Source organism: Eschrichtius robustus, chromosome 13, assembly GCF_028021215.1.
Source record: "Eschrichtius robustus isolate mEscRob2 chromosome 13, mEscRob2.pri, whole genome shotgun sequence".
Classification (NCBI taxonomy): Eukaryota; Metazoa; Chordata; class Mammalia; order Artiodactyla; family Eschrichtiidae; genus Eschrichtius; species Eschrichtius robustus.
In genome coordinates this window covers 44,204,699-44,225,935 of record NC_090836.1, presented here as the reverse complement: position 1 = coordinate 44,225,935, position 21,237 = coordinate 44,204,699, and the positions used below count along the sequence as shown (strand labels likewise).

The window sequence follows — 21,237 nt, the reverse complement described above, 5'->3', positions numbered from 1 at the left end:
GACCCGTCCTCACTGGCTCTCCTCGCCCTCCAGCAGTTTGCGGTAAGTGGCGATCTCCATGTCCAGGCCCAGCTTGGAGTTCATCACCTCCTGGTACTCCTTGAGCAGGCAGGCCATGTCCTGCTTGGCCTTCTGCAGGGCCTCCTCCAGCCCTGCCAGCTTGCAGCGGGCATCATTAAGGGCCTCCTCGCCCTGTTGCTCCGCCTCGGCCACGGCAGCCTCTAGCTTGCCGCACTGCAGGGAAGGAGAGGAGGGAAGGGGCTTGAGAAGAGTGCAGGCTGTGGGAACCCTGGTGGGTCTCCCATGGCCTTGGTCATCCCAGTTCACCTCCATTCAAAATGGTCAACTTTTAAATTACCTAGGCAGGGAAATCACAGCCATTTGGAGCTTTCTTCCTTCATTTCTTAAACCACCTTATTGTAAAACTCAAGCCCATGGTGAGCCATTAGGGGAAGGAAATGTTAGCACTAGAATCGGACTAACACTAATATGAGATAATTATCTTACATTTTTATACTGTTGCTGTTTACAAGGCACTTTCGCAGATGGTATCTTATTTGACCATGAAGTTACCCCTGAGCTTGTCAGAACAGGCATCGTTATTTCCACTATGCGGATGAAGAAATTGAGAGTCAGAGACGTTGTGACTTGCCCTGAGCTACCCAATTAGTTAGTGCTAAGCCCAGATTCTCAGAGGCCACTGTATGGGGTCTCATTCCTTGGCCCACTGAGGTCAGCATGCTGGAACAAGTTCCCCACACACTAACTATAGCTCCTTCCTTTTGCCCAGCTTAAGAAAGTGTAAGGCACTCCTACAACTCCATAGCAAAAAAATAAATAAAGACAAAAAAAATTAACCCAATTTTTTAAATGGTCTAAGGACTTGAATAGACATTTCTCCAGACAAGACATATAAATGGCTAACAGAGATATGAAAAAAAAGTTCAACATCACTAATCATCAAGGAAATGCAAACCAAATCCACAATTTCCCAGGCTATCAACTGTCTGTTAACTTTATAGTCTTTCATTGAAGTAGAATTCTTAATTTTGATGTGATCATGACAATCTATTTTGTTATCTTGTGGTTTTGATTTTTTAAATTTTTTGTGTGGTTTTGATTTGTAAGGTTTGCTTAAGAAGTCTTTTCCCACCCTTAAGTTACAAGGATATTCTCTTACATTTTCTTCTGTTTGCCTTATACTTTCATCTTTCATGCCCAGGCCTTGCATTCATCTGAGGTCCCCCATGGTATATAGTACAAACTGGACTCTGGCTCTACATAGGCTTTCCATACAGTGGGTCTATTTTTACTACTCTCACCAGCTGAATAAACAGCCCTTTGCTTGTTGCTACCGTCACCAAATACTAAGTTTACCTTACATCAAAGGGCTTGTTTTGAGCTCTCTCTTCTGTTCCAGCGGTCCAATGGTCCATTTACCTGCTCTTACACATGTACTAGACATTTTTATTACTGTGGCTCTTGAATCCTCAGACATTCTCTTTGCTTTCCTTTTCCTTTTCTTTTTTTTTTTCATATTCTTTTCCATTATGGTTTATTACAGGATATTGAATATTGCTTTCCTTTTTCATAACTGACTTTACTATAAATGGACTTTATTTTTTTGCATAAAAGTTATATTGATCTTATCAAGTTCCTCAAAAGAAATTCAGATGGAATTTTATTGCATTATACTTATAAATTAGAGGGAATTGATATCTTTAGAATATCAGGCCAAATTATGTCTGAATATGATATAATTCTACTTAATCAGATTTTCTTGTATTTTTTATAATAAAGCCTTACACTGTTTTTCATAATGACTATGAATACTTTGTTGCTATATCACAACTACTTCACTGTTTTTATCACTCTTAGGAATGGTATCTTTATTTTTCTATTTATTTCCCAATTGGTTGCCACTGATACAGAAAAACACTTTTAATTCTTGTAAGTTGACCTTGTAACTAGAAGCACTGCTCAACTCATCCTATTATTTCTAGAGTTTATTGGTTGATTTTTGTTGTGTTTTCTATGTAGCTGATCCCATTGTCTACAAATAATGCCAGTCCTATCTCTTCTAATACTTGCGCATATTTATTTTCTTGGCCAGGTGCTTGGCCGGTATGTCAAGAATGGCATTGAGAGGATGTCCTTGTCTTGCTCCCAGTCTTCATTGGAATGAGCCCGAAGTTCATCCTTTAGGTCTGACACCCTCTCAGCTCCACCAGTGCTCATCTACTGCCCTTTGAATAGTTCTGTGCTTTTCTGCCTTTCTTTGCCTGGCCGTGCCGCCACGCTTCCGATTTTTCCAAGCCCTTCCCACCCTTCAAAACCCAGCTCAAGCCTGACCTTTCCCACAGAGCCTCCCTGATTACACCAGCTCAAGGTGAGCTCAGCCCCTGAAACAGACGAGAGAGGCACTTTGTCAGGTAATTGACAATCAATCACAAACTGCCTTGAAAAATAGGTGTCTATTACCCGTTTAACTTGTACCTATTTCTGAATCTACCCGACTAAGCAGTCAGCTCCTGGAGGACAGAATAAACAGTGGTGGAGTATGTGAAGGTGCCACGATTTATCAGCTCCAGGCCATAGGCCTCAGTGTGTTGCAAGTTCAAGGTCAAGAAGGCAAAACTGGAGGCGGCAAGATTGGAGAACAAAGCAGGCAAAGGGGAGGCAGTCCCCGTCCTGGGTCACAGGCGATGCAGGCTCAGCCTCGGGTGCTTTCACAAAGACCATCTCGTTTCATCCTTATTGAGGCCCAGGAGGCCAATCTTCCAAGCCTCACTTTTCAGACGAAGAAGCAAGGCACACAGAGAGGGACTAGCTTGTCACGCAGCTAGTCAGAGTCAGAAATGGGATTTGCATCCACACCTCCTGACTCTCAAATCCTCTACTTCACTGCAGCAGCCTCCTCGCTTCCACAGCCAGACAGCAGACAGGCACAGCCAGGGCCAGGATAGTCCTCTTGAGCCCAGTGATTCTACCTCCAGTAATTTATTTTAAAGAAATTATTAGAGATGTGCCCAAAGATATATTTGTGAATGCTCATCACAGAGTTGTTTATCAAAAACCCATGAAGAAGGGACCAAAAAGTAAAAGGCTCATGGATATTAAGACCAGAAGAAATGACAAAAGTCAGGGCATCCACGGGTCACAAGCCAGGCAGACAGGCAGGTTACCACCAGAAAGCCACACAGTTATGAATAAGGCCCGGTGGTGCTCGCAAACCCAGGGAGGTAGGCAGGAATCAGAGGACCAGAGCTACAGGGCAAGCTGTCATTCCAGGCAGCGGGGCCAGGTCAGCCCCCAGGCCAACTCAGGCCAGCCGCGTGAAGGGCAGGCACAGGCCTTGGCGACTGAACCAGCCTGGGATTCAGCCAGAGCCTTTATAGCCCGTGGTGAGGGCGGGATCCGATCCAGCCTGGAGCCCAGGTGGAAGAGAGCAGCCTGTCAGGCTGCTGCTGTCCCCTTGTCAGCTTCCTGTCTACGGCTGTTTTCAAGGGGCTCACCCTGTCTCAATTCTCTCTGTTCCAGGCCATTTACAAATAGGTGCTCTAATTCAAGCTCTCTAAGGTGGCCATGATTGCCTCGTAGAGCTGCAGGGCTGTGGGCTGTTTTCTGCTCACGCAAGGATGACAGTTCACAGCCGATGCTCACCGTCCCTTTGCAAGGTTCTGCTGGCCGCATGCAACCCAGACCAGTCACCGCGTTGAAGTACTCAGGGTGGGGGAGCACCTCCTGCCTCTCGGCGCTCGCCTCATCCTCCCAGCATCCCAGCGAGGCCTGGATTGCCGTTCATATTTTACAGGTGAGGAACCTGGGGAAACATCACTTGTCACGGGTCACAAAGCTAGTAAGTGGCAGAGCTGAGCTTCCAACCATGCTTGTTATCTCTGGAGTCCGTGCTACCGTCATCTCCCATCAGGACAGGGGGCTGGGTACGCTCACAGCTCCCCCAACCCAAAGAGGTGGGTGTGTCTACACAAAGACCCTCAGTGAAGGGTCCAATCTGATACTGAGCTTGCTGGGTTGGGGCAGATGTGCAGGATCAGAGGACAGAGGCACAATTACCAACGTGGTGATAGAGAAATGCTTCGTGGAAGGCCCGCCATCTTGCATCCCTCAGCATCTGACCGAGACTTAATCTCACGTAACCATTGCATGTGCATTGAGAACCGTCCAGATGTCACCAGTTCCAGCTTCGAGGGCTGGCCACCTTCCTTCAGTTTCGCTCTCAGCCGTGGATTTCCCAGGCCACCGTGCTCCTTGCCTCCGGCTCTGAGCTGGCCTGCCCACAGAGCGCGAGGACCAGGACCAGGACCCAGGGCTCCTGACTCCTAGACTAAGGTTCCTTCCACACCTTCAGAACTAGAACTGAAGGCCCTTGTGTCTTTCCCCGGAGGGTTGGACATATCAGAGAGGCCAAAGGAAGGTGGCCAGATGGGGTGGCCACCAGCCAGGCCTCCTGACGCTGCCCTTGTCCCCGCAGGTGTCAGCAGCTCCCGGGGTGGGGTCGTCTGTGGGGACCTCTGCATGTCGGGCTCCCGGCTGGTGACGGGCAACACCTGCAGCGCCCCTGCAGCAGGAACCTGGAGGTGAGCACCGGCCTGTGAGCACCCTGCGGCCAGCTCAGCAACACCTGAGGAGGGGGTTCCTTCGACCTGGGGAGGCGCTGGGTGGCCCCCAGGGAGACCCAGAGAGGCCCCTTCTGCCTGCCAGACGTTCCACTGCCCCCACTGCCAGCTGAGAACAGCGGCGCCTCGGTAGCTGTCCCCCTCGTTCTGAGAATACACCACACTCTCCTTCCCATCGGCCACTTCTCTGCTCCTCTTTTCCCACTGGAAGGGGATGCTGCGTGGGAAGGGACCCCTCCCTTCCACTGTCTGGGCCTCTGGCCCTGCCCAGGAAGAAGGGCTCTCCTTCCCAGGAAGGAGCACTGCTGGACCGCCTCCCCCAGCTCTCTGGCCTCTTGTCCCCCGTTTTTCCAATAAACTGAGGGCCCCGCTTTCTGTGCTGTGATGTGTTGCTTTCTGGGAGTGAGCCCCTGTCCACCGATGCGTGAGCACCCCAGCCCATGGAGGTGGCCTGAGGACTGGGGTGCTTCCGGCCTGCTCTCAACCTGTGCACCTGCAAGGCATGTCCCCAAACGGTTCCAGCCTCCCCTGGACAGGCAGTGCCAACCTGCCACCTCCGTCACGCCTCTGGGTCTGGGGTAGTTAGGGACTTATTCTTCTGACTGGTTTTGAAGGGAACCAGAGGAGGGCATGGGATCTGCTGGAAGGCTGTGTGTGCGCGCGCGTGCAAGTGCGCGCATGTGCGTGTGCGCGCTTTCTGGGCACGCCACCTGCCTTTCTGGGCACACATTCACTCTGCTCCCCCGCCATCACCGCCACACACACGCACCACAGCAACCACCACCAGGGGGCTACCTGTGTCAGTCTGGACCCCACCCCACCCATTCCCACTGCTGCCCATGAATCAAGGGGAGATGAGACCCTTGACACCCACCCCTCCGCCCATACACGCCTCTTCGGCACCTGAAGCAGCCTCCCCCCAAAGCCCTGTAGCCGGTGAGGGGAGACCGTCTACTCGCTCTCTCGCCCCACTCACTGCCCTCAGCCCCAGGTACGTCAGAGCTTCAATTCCGAGGCTAAGCTGGCTCCTCTGCCTCCAACATGGCCTGACGTCACCTGTCCTCTGTTCAGGGAGAGTCTGGGAGGTCTCGGGAGGAAGACCTTGAGGAGCCCTTAACCCCATTCTGGAAGCACCAGGCCTGGAATAGCCCCGCTCCTGTGCTGTCATTTCCTTCTCACTGGCCCTCTCCTTGTCTCCCTTCACCCAGCCCCACCCCAGCCCCAGTGCTGGTCCTTCCTCAGACCCTGAACTTTCTACGCATCTCACCACACTGTTCCAGGAGGACCCAGCATCTTCCCTCACTCCCTCCTGGTGTCTCTAGGGTCCCCTCAACTCCTCATCCAAGCCCTCTCTGCTCCCCATTGCCCTTGCCCCCTCCCCCTCTGGAGCCCTGAGTCTCCAGCCTTTCGCTTCCTTGTTCTGCAGGCCAGGCTCTCAGTTCTTCCCTGACTCACTTTCCTCACCCAGACAACCTCACCCTCAAGCAAGAAAGTGCCTCGCTGTCCTTCTCCCGCTCCTCCACACACACCCCCTGGGCAATCACATCGGCCTCTTGCCTTCAGTTCCCACCATGGTTAACGTCCTCCCTGGTTCAAATCCTTCAGCTGTGCTCAAGTCCCGATGGCTCTCCTGCTGCCCTGACCTCACTCCTCAGCTTCAGACCCACTTGCGCCAGTTCCTCCAACACCTCTCCACTTGGCTGTCCTGGAGACCCTTCCAACACAGCAGACCTTCAAGCTGTACTCACTATTTCCCACTCTCTCCACCGGTGTCTCCTGCTGCCTCTCCCCTGTCAAGATCATCAACACAGTTGCCCAAACCTGAACCTAGATGATATATCCAGGCCTTCACCCTCACCCTCAAAATCAATTAACCCCCAAGTGCTTTCCTTTTCTACCTCCTAAGTACCCCTCTCATCCATCCCTTTCCTCTCTCTCTGCTGCTACCACCCACATTCCAGCCACCACCACCTTGGTTGGAGTCCTGCTCATCTCCCCTTCCAATCTGTACTATGCAGCAGCCAGAGAGATCTTTACAAAACACAGATCTGACCTTTCAGTGGATGAAGTCCAGACTCTTCACCATGGCATGCCAGTCCTGTGTATCTGGCTGTGACCCATCTCTCAGTGTCTCTCATCACTCCCCACTGCCCTGCTCCTTCCTCCCCTGCTCTGACTCAGGGGCCCTGAACTCTTGTCACATGAGGGCTGGACAGGGGCCCTACAAGGGGTTTTTCAGTTCTGACCTTCTGGGGAAGTGACTCTGAGCTCTGCTCTGGGATTGTAACACCTCCTTCCCAGGCACTTAAGGAGGATTCTGTAATAACTGCCAGCCTTGGGAGGTCATCCAGGTGCCACCTGGGGAAGCCCAGGGAGGCTCCACATTTCTGAGGTCATGCACCTGCCTTTCACCTACCAACTCAAGGGACCAAGCAGGACTGACATTGCATACTCGCCTTCTGTTAGAACCTCCCGTCCTGAGTCCCTGAGCCCTACCTCACACCTTACAAAAATTTTTGAAGAATTATAGCAGTTCTAACTACAAGGAACAGAGACCATTCAAAATGAAAAGAGGCCTCTGGGCTCCTAACCTCCTACAGACAGGAAGCAGGCTAAGAACACATGGGCTGTTTATCATGGAAAAAAAAGGATGATACAGAAGGCGGAGCCAAGATCCCAAAAGATAGAGCCAAGAGCAGAGGAGAACCACTTCCGGGGAGCAAAACTAGGCATGAATCAGATATACTTAACTCCCTGCCACTACAACAGGAGGAGTTTGCAATGGGTCCCCGACTGTACTTAGAGTTGTTATGAATCAGGGACTTCCAAGTGCCTCCAGCTTTTCCTCTTTCTAAACGGGAGTGCAGGAATTCCCTGGCTGTCCAGTGGTTAGGACTCAGCACTTTCACTGCCGTGGGTCGGGGTTCAACCCCTGGTCAGGGAACTAAGATCCCACAAGCCATGTGGCGCAGCCAAAATAAAAGTAAAAATTAAAACAATAAATGAGAGTGCAGACTATGGCTATCCTATCCCATCTCACCATTGCATGATAGGTGTGGTGGACATAAATAATTGCTATTTAATTCACAGGACTTCAGATTGAGGTAGACCATAATGGGGGAGCTGCAACAAAAGAACCATATCCCAAGAGCTTCACATGTAACTGGATTGAATCCAAATAGCAAGATCCTGAAATTCAAGCTGATATAATAATGGGGAGAAATTTGGGGGGATCTCTGGAGGGGTGAGCATATGTTGTTCGTGGGAGGGACATGAACTGTTGTGACCAGAGAGTGCACTGTGGGATCTAGTCTCCACAAGTGGCCCCAACAATTCCTTCCCTCTCTGCACATATAAGCCATCACAAGGAGGAGCCTATTTCCTCTCCCCTTGAATCTGAGCTGGCCCTGTGACTGCTCTGCCCAAGAGAATATGGTGGAAGTGAACTTCTGAGCTCAGGCCTAAAGAGGACTGGCTGCTTCTGCTTCCTACCTTCCTTCTTCTTGGAACCCAGCCACCAGGCTGTGAGGAAGCCCAAGCAGCTACATGAGAAAGGCTCATATGGAGGAGAACCAAGTCCCTGGATGCCAATTATCAATGTATTTTCTCTCAGCTCCAGATTCACCCATCATTGCCTGCTCTGTGAAAATTTAGAGGGGCTCTTTAAATATTTTCCTTTGTTTGCTGGCACAATATTAAGCTTTGTCAGTAGAGGATGCTGGAGAGATATTGCAGGAGGAAGGGGCTTTCCTTCCTGGTTCCAGGTTCCTCCTGGCAGATTCTGGCAGCACCCACAGTTTCTCCAGAACTGCTCCTGCCGTGCAGTAACTTCACTGCTGCAGTGCACGGTAGTCAGCAGTATCGTGTGGCCAGCAGCTTCCAATATCCTTCACAGGTGGTTTTGAGGTGGAGACATGTCTTCTTGAACAGGTTTCCCTAGCTTTCCCTGGTTCTGAGGTCCAGATCTTCGCCACAGGGGGTCCACTTCCTTGGGTGCACTCTCTCAGGCCTAGGGGTAGGGGCTACTCCTTATATCTGCAGCTCCTGTATGCTTTATTTTTTTTAAAAAAATTTATTTATTTTATTTATTTATTTTTGGCTGCGTTGGGCCTTTGTTGCTGCGCGCGGGCTTTCTCTAGTTGTGGTGAGCGGGGGCTACTCTTCGTTGCAGCACGCAGGCTTCTCATTGCTGTGGCTTCTCTTGTTGCGGAGCACGGGCTCTAGGCACGCGGGCTCAGTAGTTGTGGCTTGTGGGTTCTAGAGCGCAGGCTTCAGTAGTTGTGACGCACGGGCTTAGTTGCTCTGCGGCATGTGGGATCTTGCCAGACCAGGGCTCGAACCCGTGTGCCCTGCATTGGCAGGCGGATTCTTAACCACTGCACCATCAGGGAAGTCCAGCAGCTCCTGTATGCTTTAGATTTTTTGCTTCTTACTAGCCAATCTCTCATTACTCAATCCCCTGTTATAGTTAATAATTCTTTATATTAAACTTCATCTGTTCAAATTATTGTCTCCTGATTATGCCCTGACTGACACGTCCTGGCCAATGGCTCCAGCTGAACTCATAGCTGGTGGTTAGTACCAAATCCAGCCACATGGAATGAGGTCATTTTGGACCTTCCAGACATCCTAGCATCCCAAACAACATCACATAAAGTAGAAGAACTGCCCAGTAAGCCCATCAAATCATGAGAAATAATAAAGCATTATTGTTTCAAGCCCCTAAATTTTGGAGTGATTCGTTACGTGCAATAGATATCTGAAACCTCCCTACAACCCAGGAGGTATCATTGTTCTGTTTTACAGATGAAGAAGGTAAAGCTCAGTGAGGATTAATGACTTGCCCACAATTACAGAAATAGTAAATGGCTGAACCAACATTCAAACATAGGTTTGTATTAACCAAACTCTTTTTAATACATAATCTCACTTAGGGAGCCAGAAGGGACCTTAGGAATAATGTCCAACATCCCTCATTTTATAGCCAAAGAAACTGAAGCTCAGAAGGTGGAAGCAATTTGCCCAAAGTCACCCATTTAAGAAATGGCAGAATCGGGACTCTGAATTAGAAGCCTGGTTCTCCTGACCCAAAGCTCTTCCTCTCCCTCACACTGTCGTCCCACATGCCTTCCTTCACCCATTTCCTCATGTACTTTCCCCCTCCAGGAATGTCCCAGCAGGGTGGAGGGGACGATCACCCTGGTTGAGAAGCCCTAGGGCACATCTGGCCATGTCTAGGGACATCTTTGGTTGTCACAATTGGAGGTGAGGAGTACTTCTGGCATCTAGTGGGTAGAGGCCAGAGCTACCGCTAAACATCCTACAATGCACAGGACATTCACCCCCCAACAAGGAAGTCTCCAGCCCAGAATGTCAATAGTGTTGAAGTTGAGAAACCTTGGTCTAGAGAAACCCATAACCACACAAGGCAGGGAGGGATTCCCTGCCTCCATGGGTCTTCTCTTGTTTTTCCAAGCTTCAGGTCACTCAAGGCCAGATGGGCAGCTTCTACTGCAGTCATTTTCACCTACTGAAAAATAACTAAGTGCATGAGAGGTCCTGAGGAAATCTCTGGCAGGGAGCACCTATCACAGGAGGGCCCTGGCATTTGCAAGACTCTGAGGCACCAGGTTGGATTAGCTACAATTAGTTTATTGGAAACAAAGAGTGAAATAAAGGCAAACAAACTTGCAGGCAGTTGACTCACTGGCTTTTATAGAAGCCTCTGCAGGCATCCCTGGAAGGTGATGGTCTCCCCTCCAATGGGTCACATCTCTCACAGAGTTACAGGAAAACCACCATCAGTGTTCTTTATCTCCATTCCATAGGTACAAGCACACTGCCAGATTCCCCAGTATGCGCAGATGGGGAGATTCTGGGGCCTGTCCTGTTCCTCCAAGCTTAGGTGAAGGGATCAGGCAAGACCAATGAATCCAGCAAAAAACAGAAGGTGGAAGAAAGGATGAATCCTCAGAACAACAAAACGACTACTAGGAAAGGCTACAGAAAGAAGCCAAGGTGCGCCCCAGCCTCACTGGGGCTCAGGTGCTGGGGGATGACACACAGAGGGAGTAGTAGGTAGGGAGCAGGATGGGCAAAAGGTACACATCTGGAGACTGTTCTCGGGAGGCCAGCAGCCAGCGGTGCGTGGGGCAACGGAAGGGGCGTTCCGGTTGCGAGAGGTCCTGGCTGGGCGGAGGGCGACCCTAGCACCTCTTAGAGCCCACGATGCTGCAGCCCAGCCCGGAGCAGGGGCCGCAGGCGTCGGCGGTGCCCACCACCACGTTGCCGCTGCAGGGGGCGCTGCAGACGCTGGTGGTGACAGCAGGGGCAGCGCCGGAGGCGCAGAGATCGCCACAGACGACGCCACCGCGGCAGCTGCTGACGCCTGGATTGGGGGGAGAACAGGCAGAGACTCGGGTCAGGCACTGCCACAGCCAGGCGGCTTGGGGCAGCGAAAATGGCCCCTCCCCAAAGGCACTGTGACCACCCAGCTGGAGAAGGGGGCGGGGCGGGCTACTTACAGACATTCACAGCCCCGACGCCCTCGCACAGCCTGCGGGGAAAGGAAAAGAGAAAGGTCAGTGCCCTGAAAAGCCGCTGGACCACACAGCCAAGGTGAAAGGTGAGGTCCCCCCACCTTCCTTCTGCGCACTTGCCCAGGGGAAGGGGCGATTTAGCGGTAGCCGGGTCACTGTATGGGTTCTGGAGACAGATCACTTGGTGCGCCGGCTCTCCACCCCTTGTTAGCTGAGCAACCTCAGAAATGCCCTCCCTCAGCCTGCCTCCTCCTGGGGAAAATCTACTCGCTGGTCTGTTGGGAGAATGAACTCAGAATACGCCTACAAGTGCATAATGCCTGCCACACAGTAAGCACTTCAAAAATGGTAGCTGCTACTATTTATTTCGGTTCTTATGGACTTGTAAATGCAACTGAGGCGCAGCAGATTTAAATTCCTGAATCTGGTCTGATTGGCGTCACTAAAATGTGAGTTTCGGGAGGACAGAATTTTTTGTCTATTCTTTTCCCCATTGCAGACAGTGCCCCAAACGATGCCTGGCTCAATAAATACCTTGCATGAATGAATGGGATGTTAGAACCCATTGAGAGCAGGCTCAGAGACTAGCTACACCAATTCCCTCACTTAACAGATGGAGAAACTGAGGCCCAGAGAGAGGAAATAACCAGTGCCGGAGGCAGGAGTATCACTCCTGCCACCTAACTCCACCCAGCCCGTGTTTCCTTCCCACACAACGCTCTCTCCTTAAGGAAAACACACAGAGTCCCTCTGAGAGACCGTGGCAAAGGGTTGTCAAAATCAGCTTCAGAAATGTGGAGAATCCGCAGCCCACCATCTACCATCCCATGCCCAGGTTTCCTAGGGAACCCACACCAAAGCTTCAGAGTTCATTCCAAGAGCGCTTTGTGGCAAAGGGGTGGACCTCTCTGTTTCCAGTGCTACCTCTGTGTCTCTCCAGCGTTCAAACTCAGTCTTGAAAAAGTCTCTCTCTCAGAATTCTGCCCCAATGAAACTACCCAGGCCCAGAGAGCCCCAGTGCCTCTGAACTCTCCAATGCAATTACTTGAGTTTGTTGTGAGTCTCACATGTGATCACTTTGATTCCAGCTACCAAACCTGTGTCCCCATTTCCCCAATACACAGGATGCTCCCTCTGCATCCTCACTCTACTCTGCGCAGGGCCAAGGGCCTGGCTGTACACGAGAAGAGGAAGGCTCAGGGTAAGAGCACCTGACTAACCTGGGGAAAGAACCAAAGGGCAACAGCCCGGGGCTGTTGTCCTCATAGGAGCTGTTCAGCCGCCCCCCTCCAGCTGAACATAGAAGGCTGATGACCAATGGGTCTCCCCACGCCCTCAAAACAAGCAACAAGCAAAAATGCCCAGACCAGGGCAACTGCTTCAAGGGACCAGTCCCTGCTGTCTGTCTATCCTTAGTCCCACTTACTGCAATGGATGACCACTTAGGGATGCTCACTGTAGTTAGAATACATAAGTGTGTGTTGATAAAACCCCCTATTGGCACAGGTAGGCCTTCCCTGGTGGCGCAGTGGTCAAGAACCCGCCTGCCAACACGGCAGGTGGATTCTTCCCTGTTCAAGCCCTGGTCTGGGAAGATCCCACATGCCGCAGAGCAACTAAACCCATGCGCCACAACTACTGAGCCCACGTGCCACAACTACTGAATCCCACGTGCCTAGAGCCCGTGCTCCGCAACAAGAGAAGCCACTGCAGTGAGAAGCTCAGGCAGCACAACAAAGAGTAGCCCCCGCTCGCTGCAACTAGAGAAGCCCACACGCAGCAACGAAGACCCAACGCAGCCAAAAATAAATAAATAAAATAAATTAATTAAAAACAAAAACAAAACCCTATTGAAGCTGTCATTTGGGGAGAAATCTGAACTCCCAGGGCTGGGGCCAGGACCAGGCTTGAAAAGAGAGCTGGAACCCTGAGGGGCATGTGCAATGAGGGCCCGGGAGGGAAGAAGCATTATAGAGGGAAGTTGACCCAGCCCAGACAGGGCTTCTCAGGAAGAGCAATTACTAAGGCCTTGACTCCGGGCTCTGAGAAACAGATTTGCAAAAGGCACCAATCCCAGATCAGCACGTAAGTGGGCATGAGAGACTCAAATGGGGCTAGAAACATACCTAATGAATAACTCAGATTACCTGTCCAGTTGCAGGATTGGGAGGTTTGGAAACAGGAGTCAAGTAGGAATGTGAGGGACAGCACACTGAGCACCCAGGCAGGGCTGAGAGAGAAATGTGGCTGCGGTACCCACCTCTGCTCCTCGCCCTCCAGCAGGCGCCTGTAGGTGGCGATCTCGATGTCCAGGCCCAGCTTGGAGTTCATCACCTCCTGGTACTCCTTGAGCAGGCAGGCCATGTCCTGCTTGGCCTTCTGCAGGGCCTCCTCCAGCCCGGCCAGCTTGCACTTGGCGTCGTTGAGGGCCGCCTCGCCCTGCTGCTCAGCTTGGGTCACTGCGGCCTCCAGTTTGGAGTTCTAAGGGCCCAGAAGAGAACAAGGTGGGTTATGGTCCCTGGGTCACTGTGTCCAATTCCTGGATGTTTCCAGTCTCTCCACCCAGCTGGGAATCACCCCGGGAACACGTCTCTCCTCTTCATCACCTGGGTCTCCCTGAGTGACCACAACCTGGGACTTGAGTCATGCAAATGGGCTGGAGAATGAATGGTGAGATCCAGTTGGGTACACACACTGCCTGTGGGACCCCGGGTGGGCCTCAAACGACCCCTACCTGGCACTTGGCATTCTCGACCTCGGCCGTCAACCTCTGGATCATGCGGTTCAGCTCGTTGATCTCCTCCTTGGTGCGGCGCAGGGTCTCCCCATGCCGGATCACCGTGGCCTTGATCTCCTCACACTGGAGGGAGGCAGAGAGGCTCATGAAACTCAGGATGGGACATCCCACCCACTCAGGACACCACAGATGATGTGCAAATTGTACAGTACTCAGCCTGTGCAACCATACGTGGCAGCCATGTCCTGCTACTATAACCTGAGAGGGGTCTGCACTTCTTTCACCACCTCTAGGAATCAGAATCCCCAGGCAAAAGAAGCCTTGTTAATATATAACACACATCCCTGCCACCATGTCTAGGAGGCAGGTGCCCTGAGACACTCACCTTGCTGCGGTACCAGCTCTCAGCCTCGGCCCGACTGCGGCTGGCAACGTCGTCATAGTTCGCCTTGATCTCGGCCACAATGCTGTCCATGTTCAGGTCCCGGCTGTTGTCCATCTTGACGATGACCGAGGTGTCTGAGATGTGGGCGTGGAGAACTCGGATCTCCTGCAGACGGTGGGGTGGGAGGATGCGTGTGGTTTACACCACCCCCTCCGCCACCACAGTGTGTACCCAACCTTCTCAGCCCTCCTTGGTGTCTAGCCCCTGCCCTCTCTGACAGCCTCACGGACTGCAGCTCCTGCCCAAATCCCTGTCCCACTCTGATCCCAGACCAACGCCCTCTCTTCCAGGCCCGCTGCTGGTTTTCTGCCTGGACCACAACCCCTCACCTCCTCATACAGTTGCCGCAGGAAGTCGATCTCCTGAATCAGGGCCTCTGAGTTGGCCTCCAGGTCTGACTTGCAGAGGTAGGCGCAGTCCACATCCTGGGAAGGTGGGGAGTCTTTGAGTTCAGAGGACCTCTGCTGATCACCACCCCCAAATTCCCCTCTCTCTTCACCCATTACATGGAGGTGAGGGGAAAAGGATTCCCAGAGCTCCTAGTCCCGTCCCATCTCCATACCCTCTGCCCTTCCCCAGAGGCACCTCACAACCTCCTCCCCTTCTAAGAACAAACCCCTCGTGCCTTGGAGATGGGTCACCAGCCTTTCACTCCTCCCACCTGAGACCCCTTCCCTCCCAGCTCTCCTTCTTACCCTCCCCTGTACCAGGAAGCCTGCCAGACTGGCTCCCTCACTCAGCCACCGTGACACTTCCCTGTCCCCCAGCAGTCCTCCAAGACTCCACCTGGCCTCTCCTGGCTCTGCTCCATCCTCCCCCAGATCCTGAGACTGTGCCCCTCTTCTTAATCAGACTTCCTGCAGCACTAGACAGGACACCGTCCCTCAACAGAGAGACTGAAGCTGCCATGCCTCCATGGCACCCCAGCCACAGACCACCAGCTCTGAAGCAGCACAGAACATCCAGAGGTCAACTCAGCTACCCCCCTGCTTCAGGGCAAGGTGCTAGTGGATATTCCAAGGTTATTGCCCTTCTCAAAGCCCTACATGTGCCTTTCATGACCTAATCTCTGGGAATTTCCCATGCTGACTTGGCAAGGTCGCTGCACCCCGCACTGAGGTTGAGACCATGGGTCTCCCCAACAAGAGCCTGTCATTCTGACATCCCCCGTGTCTCTGCTTCCCGATCCCATGTTACTCACCTTCTTCAGAGCCACAAACTCATTCTCCGCTGTCGCTCTCAGATTGACTTCCCCCTCGTACCTGAGGCAGAAGAGGGCAGAAAGGGAGGTCATGGCAGGGCAGGTCTCCCCAGAACCCCCTCCACTTCATACCAGTGAAGGAGGCAATATTAGGGACCTGCCAACACAGCCTGCCCCCTGGCAGCCCTGCTGGGGTCCCCTGTGGTTGGATTTGGGATGTGTTTGTGATTCTCTCTCCACTTTGAATTGAGGGGTCCAGGGGGCTACTCTTCTGGGACCTCACAGCCCTGTTCCCAAAGCTGCTCTGAGGTCACGTCTGGAGGAGAATAAGGACTCAGCACCAGCCCCACGCTAGGAGTGGACGGCAGCGCCTGTGGGGCACTGCAGCCTCCCCTCACCTGGGTGTCCATCCTAGCTCACCTGTGGGAGGGCCTATGAGTCCCAGAGGCCCTCAGCACTCCGCACCCTAGACGATGGGACACCAGCAGCCCCAGGACCTGGCAGCCCTGAGCGACACTGGGACTCATATCACATCCAGGTGCTACAGGTGGGAGCCCGAGAGGCCGGGAGGAGATGGCTTGGGAGACTGCAGAAGCCCCCTCCCCACAGCCCGCAGGGCATAGCTGCTGGGTGATCAGGCTCCAAGAAGAGAAGGCTGAAGGAGCAGAGAGAGACCTCCTGGGGAATCACGGCCCTGCTCTTAGGCGTCTGATCAATGACTGCCTGATGTGAAGATCCTGCTGCACACCGCCCACCTGCCCTGCAAGGTCACTGCGCCTTCTCGGAAATTCTTCTCCAGTCTCATCCAATAGGCTTTAACTCAAGTCCATTCCTGTGCCCAACATCATCCCTGACCGCACTCACTTCTCCTTGTAGCCCTCCAGCACCTCCTGCACGTGGTTGAGCTCGGAGGCCAGCCTCCCGTTGTCGGCCTCCACACGCTCAGCCTCCCGCCTCAGCGTCTCGATGTAGCCGTTGAACAGGGGCTCCAGGTTGCTCTCGCAGCACTGGCGGTTCTGGTAGAACTGCCACTTGGTCTCCAGCAGCTTGTTCTGCTGCTCCAGGAAGCGCACCTGCCATTTGGGGTGGGAGGACGGGTCAGATGGCTCCCACTGCCCCAAAGCCTACTTGGGGCGTGGGGGGATGGGGGAGGGCGCCGATTGCTTTAAGGTAAACTCCCAAACCAGGAGCTCAGCAGAGATTACACAGAGGGCGCTGTGGAAGACAAGGCAACTTCTGGATTTCGGGATTGGGATCTATGTTTGGATTTTCCAACTTAGTGGTGAGAGCAAGGGGCTGGGAAAGATCAGTCCCTGCTCAGGTGAACTGAGTTATCCTGACGTGCTGAGCCTAGGTGGCATGTGGTCAGGAGCCAAGTAGAGGTCTTTTTGCCTCCGACTCCCCCATCAGGGCCCAGCCTGAACTGAGCATGGGTGGGTTCAGGAAAGGTGTGATCAAGGACACCCACCCAAAGGCTGACCTGTGGTCCTCTTCCTATATCTTATGTGCATTTCTTGTGTCTTGTTTGCATGTATGGCCTTCTTCCTCTGACATGCGGTTCCAAACCTTGTCCTTGTCTGTCTGTGGGGACCCTGCCTGTCTGGACAGAGGTTGTATATAATAACAATTGCCTAATCAGGAGCCCCTGCTCTAGACTCATCTCTCTGATCTTTCTGTGCCCTGGATATGTGTCCATCTCCTCCATTAGACTGGAATCTCATGGGCACCACATCTCTCCTGCCCCCTGACTACCCCTTCAGTGCCTACCCAGGAAGGGAAGGTTCAGGAAGGGTGTGATCAAGGACACCCACCTTGTCGATGAAGGCAGCGAACCTGCTGTTGAGACACTTGATCTGCTCCTTCTCCTCGTGCTTCACACACTGCGCATTGGTGTCGATCTCCAGGTTGAAGGGTGCGAGGAGGCTCTCGTTGACCGACACGGTGGTGATGCAGGGCGGGCTGGGGCCGCACACGCCGCCAGAGCGGTACCCGAAGTTGCGGCCGCAGGAGCCGGCGCGGAAGCCCCCGCAGAGGCTGCGGCTGCCGAAGCCCCCGGTGAGGCCGCGGTAGCAGGAGATGCCGCGATAGGGGGCGGCCGTGACGCAGCAGCGGCCGGGCCGGGGCCCGCAGGCTGAGACGCAGCTGAAGGAGCGGCCGCCGAATCCTGATCCGCAGGTCATGATGCTTCTTTGGGGCACGGGAGGCTCTGAGGAGGAAGACGTCCTGACGGAGGGCACAGTGGACGAAGGTGTTTACTTCTTGGACATCGTTGGACCTTTTATATATGTGGGGAGCCTGACGCATCCACGGGTTACGAGCAGTTAGACGCGTTTATAGGCTTGGGCTGTTTAGCTGCTGTTGCTTCTCCCTTAATGTGCTTAATTGGGGGCCAGATGCGACCAGATGTTTCTGGCCTTTACCCTAAAATGCACAATTTTTGACTTCAAAGAGCCAGCTCACCTCCCCCACCCACCCCCAACCTCCCTATACACAGTTGGCAAAGCTCAGGGTTTGGAGGATGGGGGAGCAGTGACTCAAGTTAGAATGGAGGGCGGGGAGAGGCGGGGCTGCGGCTCCTCCTGTCCCGCCCCATTTGATGGAATCATGCCGCTGTCCGTGGTGCCCCGGAACACTGGGGAAGTGTGAGATCAACAGAAGGTGTGGAACTTGAGGCGCGCTTGGTGATTTCCCTCACACTGACGGCCTCTTTCTGCACCACCAAAGCCCCACACTTACACAATCTCTCACTTAATCACACACACAAGCACACCTGCTCCCAAATCCCTCACCTACACCCATCAACATATTCTCTCTCTCTCACACACACACGTACACACTGTGCATTCACATGCTGGCCTTCCCATACACCATCTCACACATACTCACACGTGCTCACATACACACTCGCCTACCTTCAGTTGCACACAGACCAGTCCCTAGGCCACTTATTAGACCTTCCTTGTCAACCTATGCTGAGAGAAGGCAATCCCTCCCTCAGAGTCTTCCATGAGGCCTAAGGGGGCACACACGGGCTCGATGGCCTCAGGAATGCCCAGACATTTCCAACAAGGCCCCAACCAAGGATAGCCTGTCTAGAGTTCATCTCCAGTCTCCATGTTTTCTCCAGGGCCCAGAAGGACTGGAGTAGACACAGCTGTTATAAATCTTTATAGCATTTGGCTCAGAATACCAGAGAGTCATTCTAGATAGGGACATATAAGGAGAGCATCCAGCCCCCTGCCGTCACCCCCCTTAGCCCGTACTGCTTTCCATGCTCTACCAAACCTGCAACCCCCTTCCCTTTACAGCAGTTTGTCAGTAGCCTTGGAAGATGTCAGAACACATCCATTTTGGTGTGTGCCATCCATCCAGTGTGGATAGGTTGGGCCTTGAACCATAAAAGGCTGGGTAGGAACCAAGGCTCTGCCAGGAATAGCTCTGTGTGATCTACGGGGCAAAGCAGTTCACTCCTCTGGGAAATGGATTAAGCCTCTTCTTCCTAGTGCTGCCTTGGAGTATTACAGAAATGCGCATATGCTCAGTAAACTCCAGAGCACAGTGCAGATGTGCTTTACTGTAATCATTAAGAAGCAGCAGGCTCTGGGACTGCATTTTTTTTTCAGAGTTCACATTGTGACCCACCAATAGGAACAACCAGAATTTTAATGAGACAGATTAGGGCAAAATCAAGTAGAGTAGAATATAGTAGAAAATATTAGAGTGCAACATATGTAGTAAAAGTAACATTTCAGGATCTTTTGTTTCAATAGCATGTGATATGTATGTATGTGTGTACTTAGTCATTATGCAAAGTTATTTCTTAATATAATTGAAACTAAAAAGTTTAAGTACATGGTCTATCAGTTAAGAACAGAGACCCAGATTCCAAACTGCCTAGTTTCAAAGTCCAGCTCTGCCACTTTCTAGCTGTGTAACCTCAGGCAATTACTTAACCTCTCCGTATCTCATTTCATGATTTGTAAAATAGGGATAACAGTGCCCACCTCATAAAGTTTTTATAAGGATTAAAAGAATTAATCAATGTCAAGCACTTAGAACAGAGCCTGACACACTCTAAGTATGTAATCATATTAGTGGTAGGTATCGGTGCTGCTGTAGTTATAGTGGCAGGTTGGATGGGGAGATAGAGATATTTGTTATTGTTGCTGCTGCTGTGGATGTATCAGCAGGTTTGATGGAATATACCTACCCACATTCCTAAACCACCTATGTAAAATTCCCACTAATGGTGCCTATCTGAAAGGACTAATAGAAGGATTAAATTTAAAAATACATGGACAATGCTTAACTCAACACCTGGCACATAGCAAGTGCTCAATAAATGTTATCAACTATTATTCTACCATGGAGGTCAGTCCAAGGGGCAGGGAGGACTGGAGACCTTTGACCACCATCACTTCCTTTATCCTGGAAAAGAACCCAAAATCAAATGTCCATCCTCAAGCCCAACTGCCCCAGGGAAGGCCCAATGAGAATCTCTCCTCTTAGGCAAAGGGAAAATGTCACCAATCCTTGGGCAACCACACTACTGAATGAAAAGAAAAGCTTGGACAGTCCAAAAAGCCAGTTCTCTGTAGTAACTGATCAATTTGTATGACTTATTTGGCCTTATTGGAAGTCCTCAGCCATAAATCAATGACATGCTCATTCATCTTGCTTTTTTGCCTGATTCTGAAAACTCCTGATTGGTCAGTAGCCCAGGGATACCATGGGGTTGAGAGTGGGGGATTTGCCATTGATAATCCATCCAAGTATAATGGAACTCCAAAGAGAGCAAGAGAAGTCAGGCTTTCACTGCGACTGGAAAGATAGAAGTTGGATTTGAGGAAAAACTTGCCAGAGGAGGTCAAGTAGTCATGGTTTCCTAAGGAGCTTGCATTATGTCTCCCATTTAGGGAAGCTTTATGTAAAACAGAAACACCGTTTATTCTGGAGTGGCTATCATGTTTGTGGAGACAAGGCAAACCAAAAGACCTTCTTATCTGGAGATCACAGCCTCTTCTTTTAGCCCAAGTAGATCTTGTTTCAAGGGTTGCCTGGAAAGAAGGGGTAAATCAGGTGGTTTTGACATTGAGAAGTTCTTGTTCAAGACTCCCTTCAGTCCATCCTGCTCCTCTGGAGGATGTTATAAGGCAGATTCCCCAAAATGGATGATGGGTTAAACAAGATAACATCTTGTTGTGGGATTCAGGGATTCTGCGATTGATGTGTCCCTGCAATATGCTGAACCCTGTCTTAATTTTGGAGGGAGGGAGGAAAACACTAAGAAGAGGAGGGAGACATGGATTCTGGAGCTCCTGATCTGATGAGGAAGACAGACCCAGAAGTTCAGAAGTTCATGAGAAAGTCCAGAAGTCTGAAGAGGGCTGGTTTCTGGCTATACAATCAGATGCTCAGGAACACAATGCCTACTGATAGTGCCCGTTCTGAGGCAATGTGACATACAGCTGATCTGATGAGAAAGGCAAGAAAGGCTCCCTGGAGAGGGTGAGGACAGGCTTCAGTAAGGCAGCAGGAGGGACAGTGTTGGTCAAAAGATGTACATGGAGATATTTCAGAGAGTGGACGGCAGGGGCACCTGAGGGCCCTTGCAGAAGAGGAAGGGATCATGAGATGCTGTGACAGTAGAGAGCCAGTTGAGACAGAGACCTCAG

At 51.8% G+C, this 21,237-nt stretch overlaps 1 protein-coding gene across 1 annotated transcript; it reads right to left on the bottom strand.

Moving 5' to 3' along the window:
• Window positions 1–10,846: 10,846 nt before the first annotated feature.
• Window positions 10,847–17,742, bottom strand: KRT86 (keratin 86). Its single transcript, XM_068561921.1, has 9 exons — window positions 17,374–17,742; window positions 16,427–16,635; window positions 15,563–15,623; window positions 14,691–14,786; window positions 14,302–14,466; window positions 13,914–14,039; window positions 13,440–13,660; window positions 11,165–11,196; window positions 10,847–11,028 (listed from the first exon to the last, which is right to left on the bottom strand). Exons 1-9 carry the CDS (start codon window positions 17,740–17,742, stop codon window positions 10,847–10,849), a joined length of 1,461 nt encoding a protein of 486 aa, XP_068418022.1.
• Between the last annotated feature and the right edge of the window lie 3,495 nt (window positions 17,743–21,237).